Below are 13,683 nucleotides of genomic sequence, written 5' to 3' on the forward strand. Positions count from 1 at the left end.
GGTGGAGTCTCTCTAAATGTCTGAGAGATCAAGGCTCAACTCTGGCCATACTGGAAATATCACCTTACCCACTCCTCTAAGAGGAGAATGAGATGTGGAGCCTCGGCCGCGGTGTGTTGGAATGAACAGGACCAGTTAGAACGTTATCAATTCATATGCATCTGGAAGTGCGTCTGATCATACGGTGTATTGCTGAAAGGTGCTGGAAGTTATGTTACCACTACCTCGTGTATAAAGTTGTTGATGAGAAACTGTTATGTAAAACTTTGTCATTTGAACTTAACTGGTTGTCTCTGTGCCGCCCCCGTGCCAGCAGCCGGCGCTGTTCGGATCCGGACCCGCTGCGTGGCTCGAGGGATCCTCCGGACCTGGGGGTCACACAGACACGCCGAATGAAAAGGGAGATGTAGTTGTACGGCCTGGACCATATTTGGTTCGTGATGCCACCCACAGTGTGTGGTGAAGTGGGACACCACAGCTGCTTTTGTGGGATACCCGGGGGAGATGTAATGGCAGCCGGATGTTAACCGCTCTGTGGATAGGGATGGTTTCCCCGGGGCCCAGTGTCTCTGTGCAGGGTATGGCAATGGCAAGGGCTTGCGCGCCCAGACATAGCAGGGGATGTTTGGTTACTCACGAGTAAATGAATCACACGAGTCTTTTGGTAAACCAAGGTGCTGGTGGCTGGCCGCCATGGCCGGTTGTACTCTGGTTCCCTACCAAGGCTGGTGGTTGCCGTCTCTACCTCTGCACTGGTTGTGGTTGTGTGTTTGGACTTCCCGGTGTGGAACACGGGAGTCCGCTCCCGGCTTTCTGTGTGCCTGAGGAGCCGTGCCCGCTGAAGCTGACTTGTGGGATCTATGGGCCCTGGCGGTTGCCCTATCCCTATGTGTGGGTGGTTGTCTTCTTTTGGGACTTTGGTTGGGACAGGACCTGTAATCCTGCCCTCAATCGGTTGAATAGCTAGGCCGTTGGTGCCGGTTCTGGCTTCAGGGTCCGAGTACCCCCTCTGTGCACGGTTTCCAGTCGGGTCTCCAGTGTTGGTACCGGCGGGCTCCTCTGCCTAGCCATCTTCCCGTCTCCTGCTGACGAAGACCACCGTCTGCCACCTAGCCAAGGCACCAGGGCTCCAACCCTGGCACCGTTCAACTTGGACTTATCCTCTGCTGGAGCTACACCTAGCTCCAGCCCACACTCCTCTCCACTTGAACTACCACTTCATCTGCTCTAGACTCACTGTTTTCCCACCCCGGGCTGTCTAAACCCATAGGTGGGTGATCCCTAACCCCCTGATCCCGCCCACTGGTCTGCCTGTCTTGCCCTGAGGGGGGTGACTAGGGTTTCAGGTCGGCTGTATGACCTAGGTGAGGGATGGTGTTGTGTGGGGCCTAATCTGTGACTACCTGGTTTTGCCAGGGCGTCACATTCCCCCTTGGTTTAATACAGACCGTCCAAGGGCTGTCCGACCACCGACATTTATTTTAACAGGAACTGAAAAGAGAAAAGATATGACATTTACAAGTACACCCCCACCCAAAACAACCTGCCCCCTGGTGCCACCGCTAAGCACTGGTGCGCATCAGTTGCCCAAGTCCAGGACAGGTGCGGGTGTTGCCCTTACAGGATGGGTAAAAAGTTCCTTACCCGGCAGTCTTTTTCAAGGGCCTCATGTCCAGGGGACCCCTGACCTGGAGGATAGCCACCGGTCTCAATGGTAACTGGGCCTTGGCCGACTCTACTGCAGGCCCTTCCTCCAATCAGCCTCTCCAGAGACTGCAGGAGGGTGAAAAGGTTGGTCAGGGACTACTTACAAGGCCCAATAGTTTTTGGATTGGCCTGCCAGTTCACGGCCATGGTCCATTTTTAAAACTTTTAAACGGGAACTTTACAGGGTTAACGGTCCCAATGGGGACTCACTTGGGGTAGCCGGGATTCGCTACCTACTTGTCATCCTCGGGGCTGGAGAGTGGCGGAGAGGGGTGGAGGTAGTACCTTTCTCCCTCGCTCACCCATCTTTTTACATCTAGGGCGAACCATCCCTCTCTCTGCAATGCCGGGTATATGAAACTAACTCTCCAGACTCCAGGTCCCGGTCTGGGTGGTCGACAGGTAGATGAGGGGCCACATCCCTCTGGGGCACAAAGATCTCGGCTTCCAGGCCCGGCTCATAGATAAAGCCCCATCCCTTCTGGGGGTTGAAGTGCCGGACCTGGCCTTGGTACGTTGGGCCCCGTACCCGGAAGGTGGCGTTCCGGAGATGGTCTTTTTCATTATATGTCCAGGATAGTACCTCCGCCTTCCTCTTCTCCTGGGTCGCTATCTCTTTGCTCAGCTGGTGCAGCTGCCGTTCCCAATACGGAGCACTTGCTGCATGCTCTACTTCCACCTGCGCGGGGGCTGGACCCAGCCAGACTCCCTCCGTGCCGGCTACGACCGGCATTACTGGCAATGGAGGGCTTCGCTGTGTCGTGGCCCACTCTTCTGCCCCACAGGTGCATCCCCGCTGCGCCTCAGCCGAGGCTGGGAGCTTGGGAGCGGTCAGTGTCTCTGTCGGCGCTGACTTTCGGTCAGGGGCTGTCTCTGCTGCAGCCGGGCGGACTGCCGGGGCCACCGTCATCGCGGGAGCTGCTTTCTCCGGGACCGGCGATGATGTCATCAGGGTCGCAGCAGGGCTCAGGGCCGGACGGGGTGCTTTCCGGGCCTTGGTCTGGCATGGAGCTGGTACGGAGGCTGGAGCGGTGACATGCTCGCAGTCGGAGGGTTCTGCGGGCAGGTCCTCGCGGGCAAATGGAACGGGTACCGCTGCCGTAGCTCTTGGCAGTGGACCGAGCGGGGTGTCAGCTGCAGGTACGGGCAGCGATGGAGGCGACGTGGTGGATGGGGGTAGACCGGGCCCCTCAGCCTGTTGGGCCGGTCCCGGCAGGACATAGGGGCGTGGGTCGCTTACCTGCTTCTCCAAGGTCGCTTCCACTTCATGGGCCCTCACGGCTGCAGCCAGCTCCGCCATCTCGGCCGTCCATCGCTTCAGCAAGAAGCTAGCCTGAGCCTGGATCCTTCGGCACATGCTCTCAGTCTGGGCTTCCATAAAATCGGCTGTTCCGGGCACGGGCTCCTCCACTGCTGGTTTGCCAGGCTGGTCGGCCATGTTGCGTTGTCGGTACCCAGGAACAAAAGGGTGGCAGAGTCCTGGCGTCTCGGCCCTTTATCTGCTCGGGTCACATGCTGCAGATTCTTCGCCCGCCCCCCCTGGTCTTTTGCAAGCACTCCCTCGTGCGGCAGGTTAGTTTCGTTTTCCGCCTCAGGGTTTTGTTTCCTTCCGGCCGTTTTCCCAGGGGGCGGGGCTTCTCGGGGGAGAAGACGCTAGGCTGTAATTTTTTGCGCCCAAAAATGGCAGCAAAATGGCGACTTCTGAAAATTTTCCAACGGATCACCGCTGACTGTCCAATTCAAGGCCCACTTCCACTGGGTAGGTGGATGGGTTTGAATCCTGTTCGTGACGCCACGTTTTGGGGTGTGGCGCCCCCGTGCCAGCAGCCGGCGCTGCTCGGATCCGGACCAGCTGCGTGGCTCGAGAGATCCTCCTGACTCGGGGGTCACACGGACACGCCGAATGAAAAGGGAGACGTAGTTGTACGGCCTGGACCGTATTTGGTTTGTGACGCCACCCACGGTGTGTGGTGAAGTGGGTCACCACCGCTGCTGTTGTGGGATACCCGGGGGAGATGTAATGGCAGCCGGATGTTAACCCCTCCGTGGGTAGGGATGGTTGCCCCGGGGCCCAGTGTCTCTGTGCAGGGTATGGCAATGGCAGGGGCTCGTGCGCTCAGACGTAGCAGGGGATGTTTGGTTACTCACGAGTAAATGAATCACACGAGTCTTTTGGTAAACCAAGCCGCTGGTGGCCGGCCGTCTCTTCCTCTGTACTGGTTGTGGTTGTGTGTGTGGACTTCCCGGTGTGGAACACGGGAGTCCGCTCCCGGCTTTCTGTGTGCCTGAGGAGCCGTGCCCACTGACGCTGACCCGTGGGATCTATGGGCCCTGGCGGTTGCCTTATCCCTATCTGTGGGTGGTTGTCTGCTTTTGGGACTTTGGTTGAGACAGGACCTGTAATCCTGCCCTCAATCTGTTGATTAGCTAGGCCGTTGGTGCCGGTCCTGGCTTCAGGGTCCGAGTACCCCCTCTGTGCACGGTTTCCGGTGGGGTCTCCGGTGTTGGTACCGGCAGGCTCCAACCCTGCTCTGGTCCTCCTCGGATCTGCCGAGCCGTCTTCCCATCTCCTGCTGATGGAGTCCACCGTCTGCCACCTAGCCAAGGCACCAGGGCTCCAACCCTGGCACCGTTCAACTTGGACTTCTTCTCTGCTGGAGCTACACCTAGCTCCAGCCCACACTCCTCTCCACTTGAACTACCACTTCATCTGCTCTAGACTCACTGTTTTCCCGCCCCGGGCTGTCTAGACCCCTAGGTGGGCGTTCCCTAATCACCTGGTCCAACCCACTGGTGTGCCTGTCTTGCCCTGAGGGGGGTGACTAGGGTTTCAGGTCGGCTGTATGTGACCTAGGTGAGGGATGGTGTTGTGTGGGGCCTAATGTGTGACTACCTGGTTTTGCCAGGGCGTCACATCTCCTTGACAGAAAGAGTTTTTAATTAGCATGACTCCAGCAGTCACATCCCTTCAACATGGAGTAGCTGGTTTGCTGACAGGAGAGATTCAACTGTTGGAAGCTACCAGTCTGTTAGTTTTTAGGTACATGATAAAAAATAAATAAAGGCGCAGATAACCTTTTTAATTTGTACTCTATTAAAGCTTTCTAAGTTGCAGACTTAATTATCATCTACATCTAGTCATAGATACTGTATATTTTATATATATATCTATATCATTTAATATAAATTACACATACTGGAATTTTTGCTCTATACCAAGTCTGATGCCGTTTTTTCTAAAATGCACTGATACAGGTATAAGACTTTCTACATAGCATGGAATACGACCAGGTTGTAGATAGTAGCCAGGCGTTACTTTGGGCATTGACACCTTAGGAGGTCCTGTGAGTATAAATAATATAGTAAAAATTAAATGTTACATGAAATAAACAGTGATACAAAACGTACAGACAATTTGAAATCTGTGTAGCAGCAAATGGAGCAAAATAAGAAAATTATTGATTGATTACAGGATTTTTTTGGTGAGAAGCAGATGAGGTTTAGTCAAAATGTAAAAGGAGCAAAATGTTTGCAAAATTACTAAATGCAAGAAAAATGGATTTTACAGATTTGACAGTGGATACAATATGTTACAGTGATTAGCATTTACCTGATACAATATTAGAAAAGGAAACACTTGATGCTCTCTGAAAGAGGTGGTCGTCTTTATCATAACCTGTTATTCTAAGGAAAAATGGTTCTTTTGGTGGAGTAAATTCAGTGACGTTCCATATTTCATAGGGTATTCTATCAGGATAATAGTTAATGGGAATTGTCTTTAGAAGTAGGCCTGAAGTAGTTAACAACTCAAGATAATCGAGTCTTCCTGGATGCTGCAAACCTGTTGTGTTTAAGAGAACATATGTAGGAATCCCTAAAAGAAAAATGACGTTACATAAGGGATTGGGAACTGAACAGTCAGTATAAATAACTATATTTCATGTTCTCTACATATAATTAGAGATGAGGAAGCATTTGGAGGTTCGGCTCGCCAGGTACATTCTAACTTAGATAAGATTTGATTCGTGACCCTGACTGAGGGGCACTGCAGCCAAAATTTGAGATGCTGCCACCTGACTGCAGGCCCCCTATGCTAATTTTAGGTGGTTTCTCCCCCTGGAAAGACTCACCAGCTACCCCCGGCTCCTGTGGTATGACCTGCTCCTGCCTGCCTCCCGGATATATGTCACTGCGCTGCCCAGCTTCCGGTCTCTCTGTTCCTGGACCCGGACCTGTTTGGGCGGCTGGTGGCGTATACCCGCTTCGGAAGGCGGTAAGAGAGCTACCAGCAGGGAGGGAAGAGTTTTGCCCACGGCGCTTTAGCTGTGAGCGGCTCCCTCCCTGCTGAGGCACAGGTGACATGTGCCGGCGAGCGGTGTTCTCAGGGAAATACCCGCCTGCCGGTCCGCCTGTGCTCGCCGTCTGTCACAAATCCCCCATCAGCAGGGAAGAAAGCGTCCTACTCACAGCGCTGTTAGTTGTGAGCGGCTTCCTCCCTGCTGAGGCTCCAGCTAGGTGTGCCGGCGAGCGGCGTTCTGAGTGAACTACCCGCCCGCCGGTCAGCTGGAGCCCGCCCCTCAGTTTGAAAAGAGCGCGAAAGCGCTCTTTGCTTATGGCGCCGCCCACCCGCCGCCCTGCCTCCGCCAGCGGTGGGTGCGAGTGCAGGCTGTGAGCTGGCGCGGTCCCTGATGCAGCGCAGGTGGAAGCGCTGCAGCGGAGGACCCGCCGGCCTTGTGGGAGTAACAAACCCCGTGCCCCTGCTCCCTCCACCGCCCTGTCACCACTGCCCTGTCACAGCTGGTACAGGGGAGCGGGGAGAATGCGGGGGCAGGCTGCGGATGGGCACAGCCTCTGATGCAGCTCAGATTGGAGGTGCTGCATTGGTGTATGTGCTGACTGCAGAAGTCAGCAGAATCCACCCATCCCCTATTGGTATCCCCAGACAAGTTAAAAAATAAATAAATAAATAAATTATAAAAAATAAATAAATAAATTATAAATAAAAAATAAATAAATTAAATAAATAAATTATAAATAAAATAAATAAATTAAATAAATTATAAATAAAAAAAAAAAAAAAAAAGCTGCTAGTCATGAAGGAGCTAGGGGTCATCTGGGCCCCCACCTCCCCTTCTGTGGGTAGCGGCTTGGATCGGACTCTGTCCCCCCCACCTGGGGATATGCACGGGCGTTGGGGCCCCGGGCGTCATGAGCACATGTAGATTTAGACCCCCTTTTTCTTCAGACTAACCCCTGGTGCGGTCCCGCGGCGGGATGATGAGCATCTGAGTGTACATTGGCCTGGACAGCGGAGTGCTGTTGGAATTGGGCAGGGACATCCGGAGTCCGGCCGCCCCCTTTTATCCTGCACAATCTGGCAAGTACCATTACGTGGGATTGCGGGGTGGAATAAGCGCCCTGGGGGGGGTCACGTGATGTCACCAGGCAACAGGTTTTCCTCCCTATTCAACATTCTGTAATTAAGTTATGTGTGACCGACACTATAGGTGTACTGAGGATATCATACACCCATTGATAAAGGCGTTATAGTATCTGCCATTACTACCTCTTGTGGTTGGCATTACACAGTCTTACTGCTCTAACTGTAAAGAACCCTTCCCATTTAGCTGCGGAGGAGGAAGTAATGTTCCAGTTCTTTATATTGACCACACACGTATTTATGCATATAAATGAGATCTCCTCCATTCCTTGCAATCTAGTTGTCTCTTTGAACGGACTAATTTCAGAATGCCCACCCACCGCCTTTTTTATATAAAAAAAAAAAAAAGCCAAGCCCAAACTGGATCCCAGATTTTAGATGTGGCCTGTCAAGTGATTTATAGAAGGGTTACAATATGTTGGGATCACAGGATCTCCCCCCCCCCCTTGTTATACACTCTAACTTAGCGCTGTAGCTGAAAAGATGGGAGTTATGTTGGTCACTGATAATTTTTATGGTAATAGCAAAGTGTATTTCTGTGCATTTTCGTACTTGTTGGAGTTTTATTTTAACAGACGAAAATGAACATGTGAGATGTGAAAATTGGCATTTTTTATGTAATTGCATAATTATGCTCACTAATATTCCCTGAGCAACTACGTCCACATGAATATTCTCAAAAAAAAAAAAAAAAAACACTTTTAGTTTTGGTCTCAGGTGTGTGCAATGGTCAAGTGTTTCACAATGTTTTATCAGACAGCTATCATTCTAATACTATACTATAGAGGGTGCCAAGTAGCTTCATTATTTGAAGCACCTATTATGAATTACAAAAAAAAAAAAAAAAAATCCCCTTCCTTTGGGTTTGCCTTTTATTTTGGAAGGTTTTGCCGCATGGAAATAGTTTTTTATTGGCTATTACTCATTGTATGGAGGTTGTCATCTTTCAGCCCCTGCGGATCCACAGGTATGAACCTCAACTGTGCGGGTAAGGTCATTTTCTATTGCTGTTATTGTTTCCAAGGCGCCTTTCCTAGGCTGCCCAGTGTATGACTAAGCGGCAGGGTCACGTTACCCGGTATTGGTACATTGGTCCAATCCTAGGTGCGGAAAGATTAAACTTTATTTTCCGCTACATGGAATCAGGCACCTGAAAAGGAGGAACTGATGGTGTAGGTGAATTTTTTCTTTAAGTTTCCACGGCTACATTCGCTCCAAGAGCAGGAACGGTCAAGTCGTTGTGTGGTGTATTTAACAGCAGCAGGTCCAGCTGTTCTTGGGCTTGTTTTCAACACAACAGGGTTTTTTAAAAAAAAAAAAAAAAAGTCAGTATGCTTGGCCTAGGGGCCATGTTTCAAGAAACCTACCCCCTAGCAGTGACTTTCCCCCAAATAGGTTGGAGTTGGAAAAGGGGGTGAGTGAAGACTCCAGAAGTGGTATTACCAGTTGGTTTACCAAGCCTGGGAAAAAACCGTCTAACCACCCGTTTACAACTTCTCTCATCAGTAAGTGGGCTGATTAGGCTTTTTGGTTTTTAGAATGCACATCAGCCAATGAAAGGTTATAGTCAGTACAGGTATTTAGTTGTCGTGATAGCATTGTTTTACCCCCTATTGCTTTTCCAATCCCAGGTATCTTCGTTAACTCCGTCCGCTGGCAGGACCAAGGTTTTGATTCCTTAAATTCGTAGTGGTATTCCCAGTGAAAGAAGGCCGATGATCCGGCCTCCCGTTACAACACAGACATGATGGGCCTATGGTAAGGTATGCAGCAAGTGGGGTTTATCAAGTAGGTGAAGAGCATGATGATTTTCAAGCGATCCCTTGCTAATATATAACCGGCAGTATTTAGTGATTCTACTTCACCAACGAGCACCGTTTTTGCCTGTAGTGAGCAAAATTGTATGGGGTTTTTGCCTCGCCAATTTTTCAGTTGCGGAATTAGACCTGCGTGACTAAGGTCTAGTGGGACTCACGGTATGGAAAGGTTGGTGGATTAGCGGCAAGTGGGTGGATGTTAGGAGGACTAATACTTCCCAGCTGTTTGTCGACATAATAAAAGGTACTGGGCTGGGCGGTTATGCCCATTGCGGATCTCTCCTTAAAGCATAAGTCACATGGTTGAAGAAAGACCTAGGTCTATCTAGTCAAGCTTGTTCTTCCTTCACAGTTTGGGTTCTTTTTCCTCCACCCCTGGTGGGTATGCCCGAGGGCGTTAGTGATGGCCCTTAGACAAACTGGGGCGACATGGAGCATGTTTAACCACGAAGATTTTTTCCCATATTTAGCGGGCAATTTTTGGAGGTAATACAGTGATGGCTGTTTATTATGGGTTCGCCAGCTGCAGTACCTAAGTTGTAAACACCCCCTCCCTCCCCCTCCAAAACTGGGGCGCTCCTGAAGCTTTGGGGCAAGTGTGTATGAACATGATTTCAATGGGAAGGGGTCTATAATGCAACTGCATTTTTGAGGGACGTTCGTGCCGTGTTTGTTTTTTATAAAAAAAAAAAAACAAAAAATAAAAACAATGTACGTGTGGTTTTGTCAAATCCACCCCAAGGGAAAGGGGGTCTGCTGGTTATGAGAATTTTGCTGGTTTTGAGAGTTTTCCTTTCTGACAATGTTTCCTTTTTCAGATGTCAGTTGGCCTAGTGTTGGAGCTTAGGTCATGCCCATACTTTTCGGGTAGCGGGAGAAGCTGATCCTCGCCCTGGCGGTCGGTCCTGGTTTCCATTGACCTGGGTGGTGATTGGAGAAGTTGCCGGGGGCTGGTTTAGCTGAGTGCGCTACCTGAGGTGTTCAGGATTGGTGAGCTGCCCTCTACAGTTGACTTGGCGACCCAAGTAGGTGTCACAGATCTGGTCTCCTGTCACCTAGCTGCGCTTCGCCTCGTACCATCATCCGGTCAGAGATGGTACAACTTTCCCTGTTATTTTCCTAATTTAAGATGGGTCAGCCAGAGGTGATTTTCAGCTCATATTGGAACGTATCCAAGGAAGGATGTGTTACGGGGCTGTCCTTGGTGCACGGGCAACCAGTGCCTACCTAAGTTGATTGTGTAAAATATATATATATATATATATATATATATATATATATATATATAAAAAAAAAAAATTGGTGTGGTACCGCCAGCTGGAAGGTATTAACTTTGCTGTCCTTATGAGGGAGCAAGTGCATCTTCAATGATGCGGTTTCGGATGGGTTGATAGTGGGAATGTGCGAGGAGATGGCTCAGGTACTGTGGTTTTTGGGGGGGGTTGCAGCTTGCTAGCGCTGTGCTGCTCCTTGGCGGAAGGGGTAGGAAAAGTGGTGGTGAAATACCCGCACCGGACGGACGGTGGCGGAAAATTTCCCAAAACCCCATGGTGTTGGCTGGTAATGCCTAATTTGAAAGCTGCGACCATAATTTATGCCAAAGTAAAAGATGAGAGTGTTTTTTCCCTATGTCTCTCCATAAGTGAAAATAAAAGTAATTTCACTTATAAAGAACTGTGTGGTGTCTTTCTAGGGGGGAAAAGGTGGTGTTTGGGTCCTGGCAGTCTGAGGGGCACTGCAGCCAAAATTTGAGATGCTGCCACCTGACTGCAGGCCCCCTATGCTAATTTTAGGTGGTTTCTCCCCCTGGAAAGACTCACCAGCTACCCCCGGCTCCTGTGGTATGACCTGCTCCTGCCTGCCTCCCGGATATATGTCACTGCGCTGCCCAGCTTCCGGTCTCTCTGTTCCTGGACCCGGACCTGTTTCCCACCCTCCCTCCCCTTTGTTTTTATGAGTTTTTGTGGAGTGTCTATGTGTTAAGTCGCAGCAGCGGAAGGGGTAGGAAAAGTGGTGGTGAAATACCCGCACCGGACGGCCGGTGGCGGAAAATTTCCCAAAACCCCATGGTGTTGGCTGGTAATGCCTAATTTGAAAGCTGCGACCATAATTTATGCCAAAGTAAAAGATGAGAGTGTTTTTTCCCTATGCCTCTCCATAAGTGAAAATAAAAGTAATTTAACTTATAAAGAACTGTGTGGTGTCTTTCTAGGGGGGAAAAGGTGGTGTTTGGGTCCTGGCAGTCATGAACCACACCTCAATGGGAGACAGTAATTGGGCAGTTTGTGTCTCCGCCGACATGCAGCCAGCCATAAACAGAGCGCTTCCAGTTGAGGGTAGGAGGGGGTTTTCCATTTTTTTATGTTTTTTGTGTACACACTACATCAGATCATGCTGATTTTACCACCAGTGTGAGCCGTTCAAACACTGCACATGGCTTGTACAGGGCTGAGCATTACTCATACTCGAGCACAGCGCTGCTCACTTGAGTGTTTTACACTCATAACTCACTCAAACTTCGAACCTAAACCTTATTTTTTTGGAAGTTTGTACCCGAACCCGAACCTCAAACCTCAGGTTTGCTCATCTCTACATGTAATGTAGTATGCAATGCATTTGTTAAAGATCATTTTGACTTCAGAATAAAATATTACAATATCACTATTGTTTTCCTCTTCAGCGTCTGTACAGCTTGCTCCAGTGAATAATTTAAACTGTCATTCAAAACTGTGTAAAATATATTAAACATCTGGTGTATTCTCAATTTGTGCAAACTCAATAACCTACTTAGCCATGAACCTTATTAACACATTGAATTCAGTTCTACATTAAATAATTAGAAATCTTAATTGAAAGATCCCACCTTGTATAGGTCTGCTGGAGGTTTTACTGAAATCTAAGGTAGGCTTGATAGAAAAACCTGCCCTGAAATCTATAGTACTGACTCCGGTGATTCTCACAGAATGACGTCCATTACTTAAAGTCTGAAAAACAAACATCATATTGAGTTCATATTTATAATAGCCAAGACAATATATATATATATATATATATATATATATATATATATATATATATATATATATATATATATATATATATATATATATATATATATATATATATATAGATATAGTTTTATATATATATATATATATATATATATATATATATATATATATATGATATTCAAGGTTTAAGTTAACATTGAGCAGAAGGTGGCATTACTTGTAGCACAGCAATAATTTATTTAGTCCATGTGTTTTCATATCTATAAACACCAAGTAATCATTCTGCATTAATCTTGAGCTTGTGGTTTTTAGAAACACAGGATCATAACAGATATTGCATTACCTTTATTTTCCAAGTCCCAGGTGCTGGCTCTTTAATATTTAACACCTTGGCCGAATTGAATATGTTTAATAACTCATTTAGGCCTGTTTCTGGCTTTATTTGTTTCCCTGAAAGTCAAAAACAAAGTCATATTAATGTATTATTAAACAGTAAGCAACATTACTCAATTTATAATGTAAGGTGTATCTTGTCAGCTTGGCACATAATTGAGCAGAGGGCTGGTGGGACTTGTGTCAAGAAGGTAACAAGCAGCTATGACTTGGTTGAGGCTTTGTTCACCTGTTTGATTGTTTTTCCACTACATTAAAGGAACAACTAAACTACCAACAATGCAGGATAAGAAACATGATGACTTCCAATCGAGCCCAATGACTAGAATGTAATTATGCTTTATCAAGTTTCTATTATGCTGTTTGCATTTTTAGCAGAAAAAAGATTGCTGCATGATGCCATAATTTGTTCACTTCTTTTTCTTAGGATCTGCGTCAGAGCCTCCAATGATAATGTACACTGTGTGCCCAATTAGGCCAGTGACAATTGTGACCATTGCACCATTGTTATGCAAATTTTCCAACTCCAAGCTATGTAAACTTGAATATTTATTGGATGAGGTTATCTGTATTTGTGCAATTAAGGACAGTGTTGCCTAATAATATCAACAGCTTAATCAAAGTGTGCAGAATTATTAGACACATTTTTCCTTAGCAAAAATTGCCCCCCCCCCCAAAATTTATCTGACTCTGAAAAGTTAAAAAATGCTACAAATCTTACAGAGGGATGCAGCATTCTTGAAATAGCTAAGATACTGGGGCGAGACAATCAACGTTTTTGTAAGAAATTGTCGAGTCGCAAAAAACATGTTGATAAAAAAAAGTTGCAAACTAACTACCAAATATTTGAGAAGAATTAAATATGAAGCGATCAGGAACCCATTTTCCTCTAGTGCGGTCATATTTCAGAAGGAAAGCCTCCCTGTAGGGCCCAAAAGTACAAGGTGTTCAGTGCTCAGAGACATGGCCTAGGTGAGGAGGCTGAAACCAAAAACCACTGAACAAGACACAGAAGGTGAAACATTAAGGGGTACTTTATGCGCTGCGATATCGCTGCCGATATATCGTATGGGTCACGTCGTTAGTGACGCACATCCGGCGCCGGCAGCGTGTAAAACAAATGAGCGATGATCAACGAGCGCAAAAACGCGCAAAATCGTTGCTCGTTGACACGTCGTTCATTTCCATAATATCGGTGCTCTTGCAGGTACGATGTTGTTTGTCATTCCTGCAGCAGCACACATTGCTATGTGTGACGCCGCTAGAACGACAAACATCTCCTTACCTGCATCCACCGGAAAAGGAGGAAGGAAGG

At 48.0% G+C, this 13,683-nt stretch overlaps 1 protein-coding gene across 1 annotated transcript in view; it reads right to left on the bottom strand.

The window, feature by feature from the left end:
• The window catches only part of HMCN1 (hemicentin 1), a 921,797-nt gene that overhangs the window by 792,658 nt on the left and 115,456 nt on the right, over window positions 1-13,683 (bottom strand). The window contains exons 6-9 of the mRNA XM_075322013.1: window positions 12,319-12,425; window positions 11,828-11,948; window positions 5,318-5,581; window positions 4,905-5,049 (exon numbers count right to left, since the gene is read on the bottom strand). Of these exons, the coding sequence (XP_075178128.1) occupies window positions 4,905-5,049; window positions 5,318-5,581; window positions 11,828-11,948; window positions 12,319-12,425 (637 nt within the window). The remainder of the gene's footprint in view (window positions 1-4,904; window positions 5,050-5,317; window positions 5,582-11,827; window positions 11,949-12,318; window positions 12,426-13,683) is intronic.

This window comes from Anomaloglossus baeobatrachus, chromosome 8 (genome assembly GCF_048569485.1).
Source record: "Anomaloglossus baeobatrachus isolate aAnoBae1 chromosome 8, aAnoBae1.hap1, whole genome shotgun sequence".
NCBI classification, from domain to species: Eukaryota; Metazoa; Chordata; class Amphibia; order Anura; family Aromobatidae; genus Anomaloglossus; species Anomaloglossus baeobatrachus.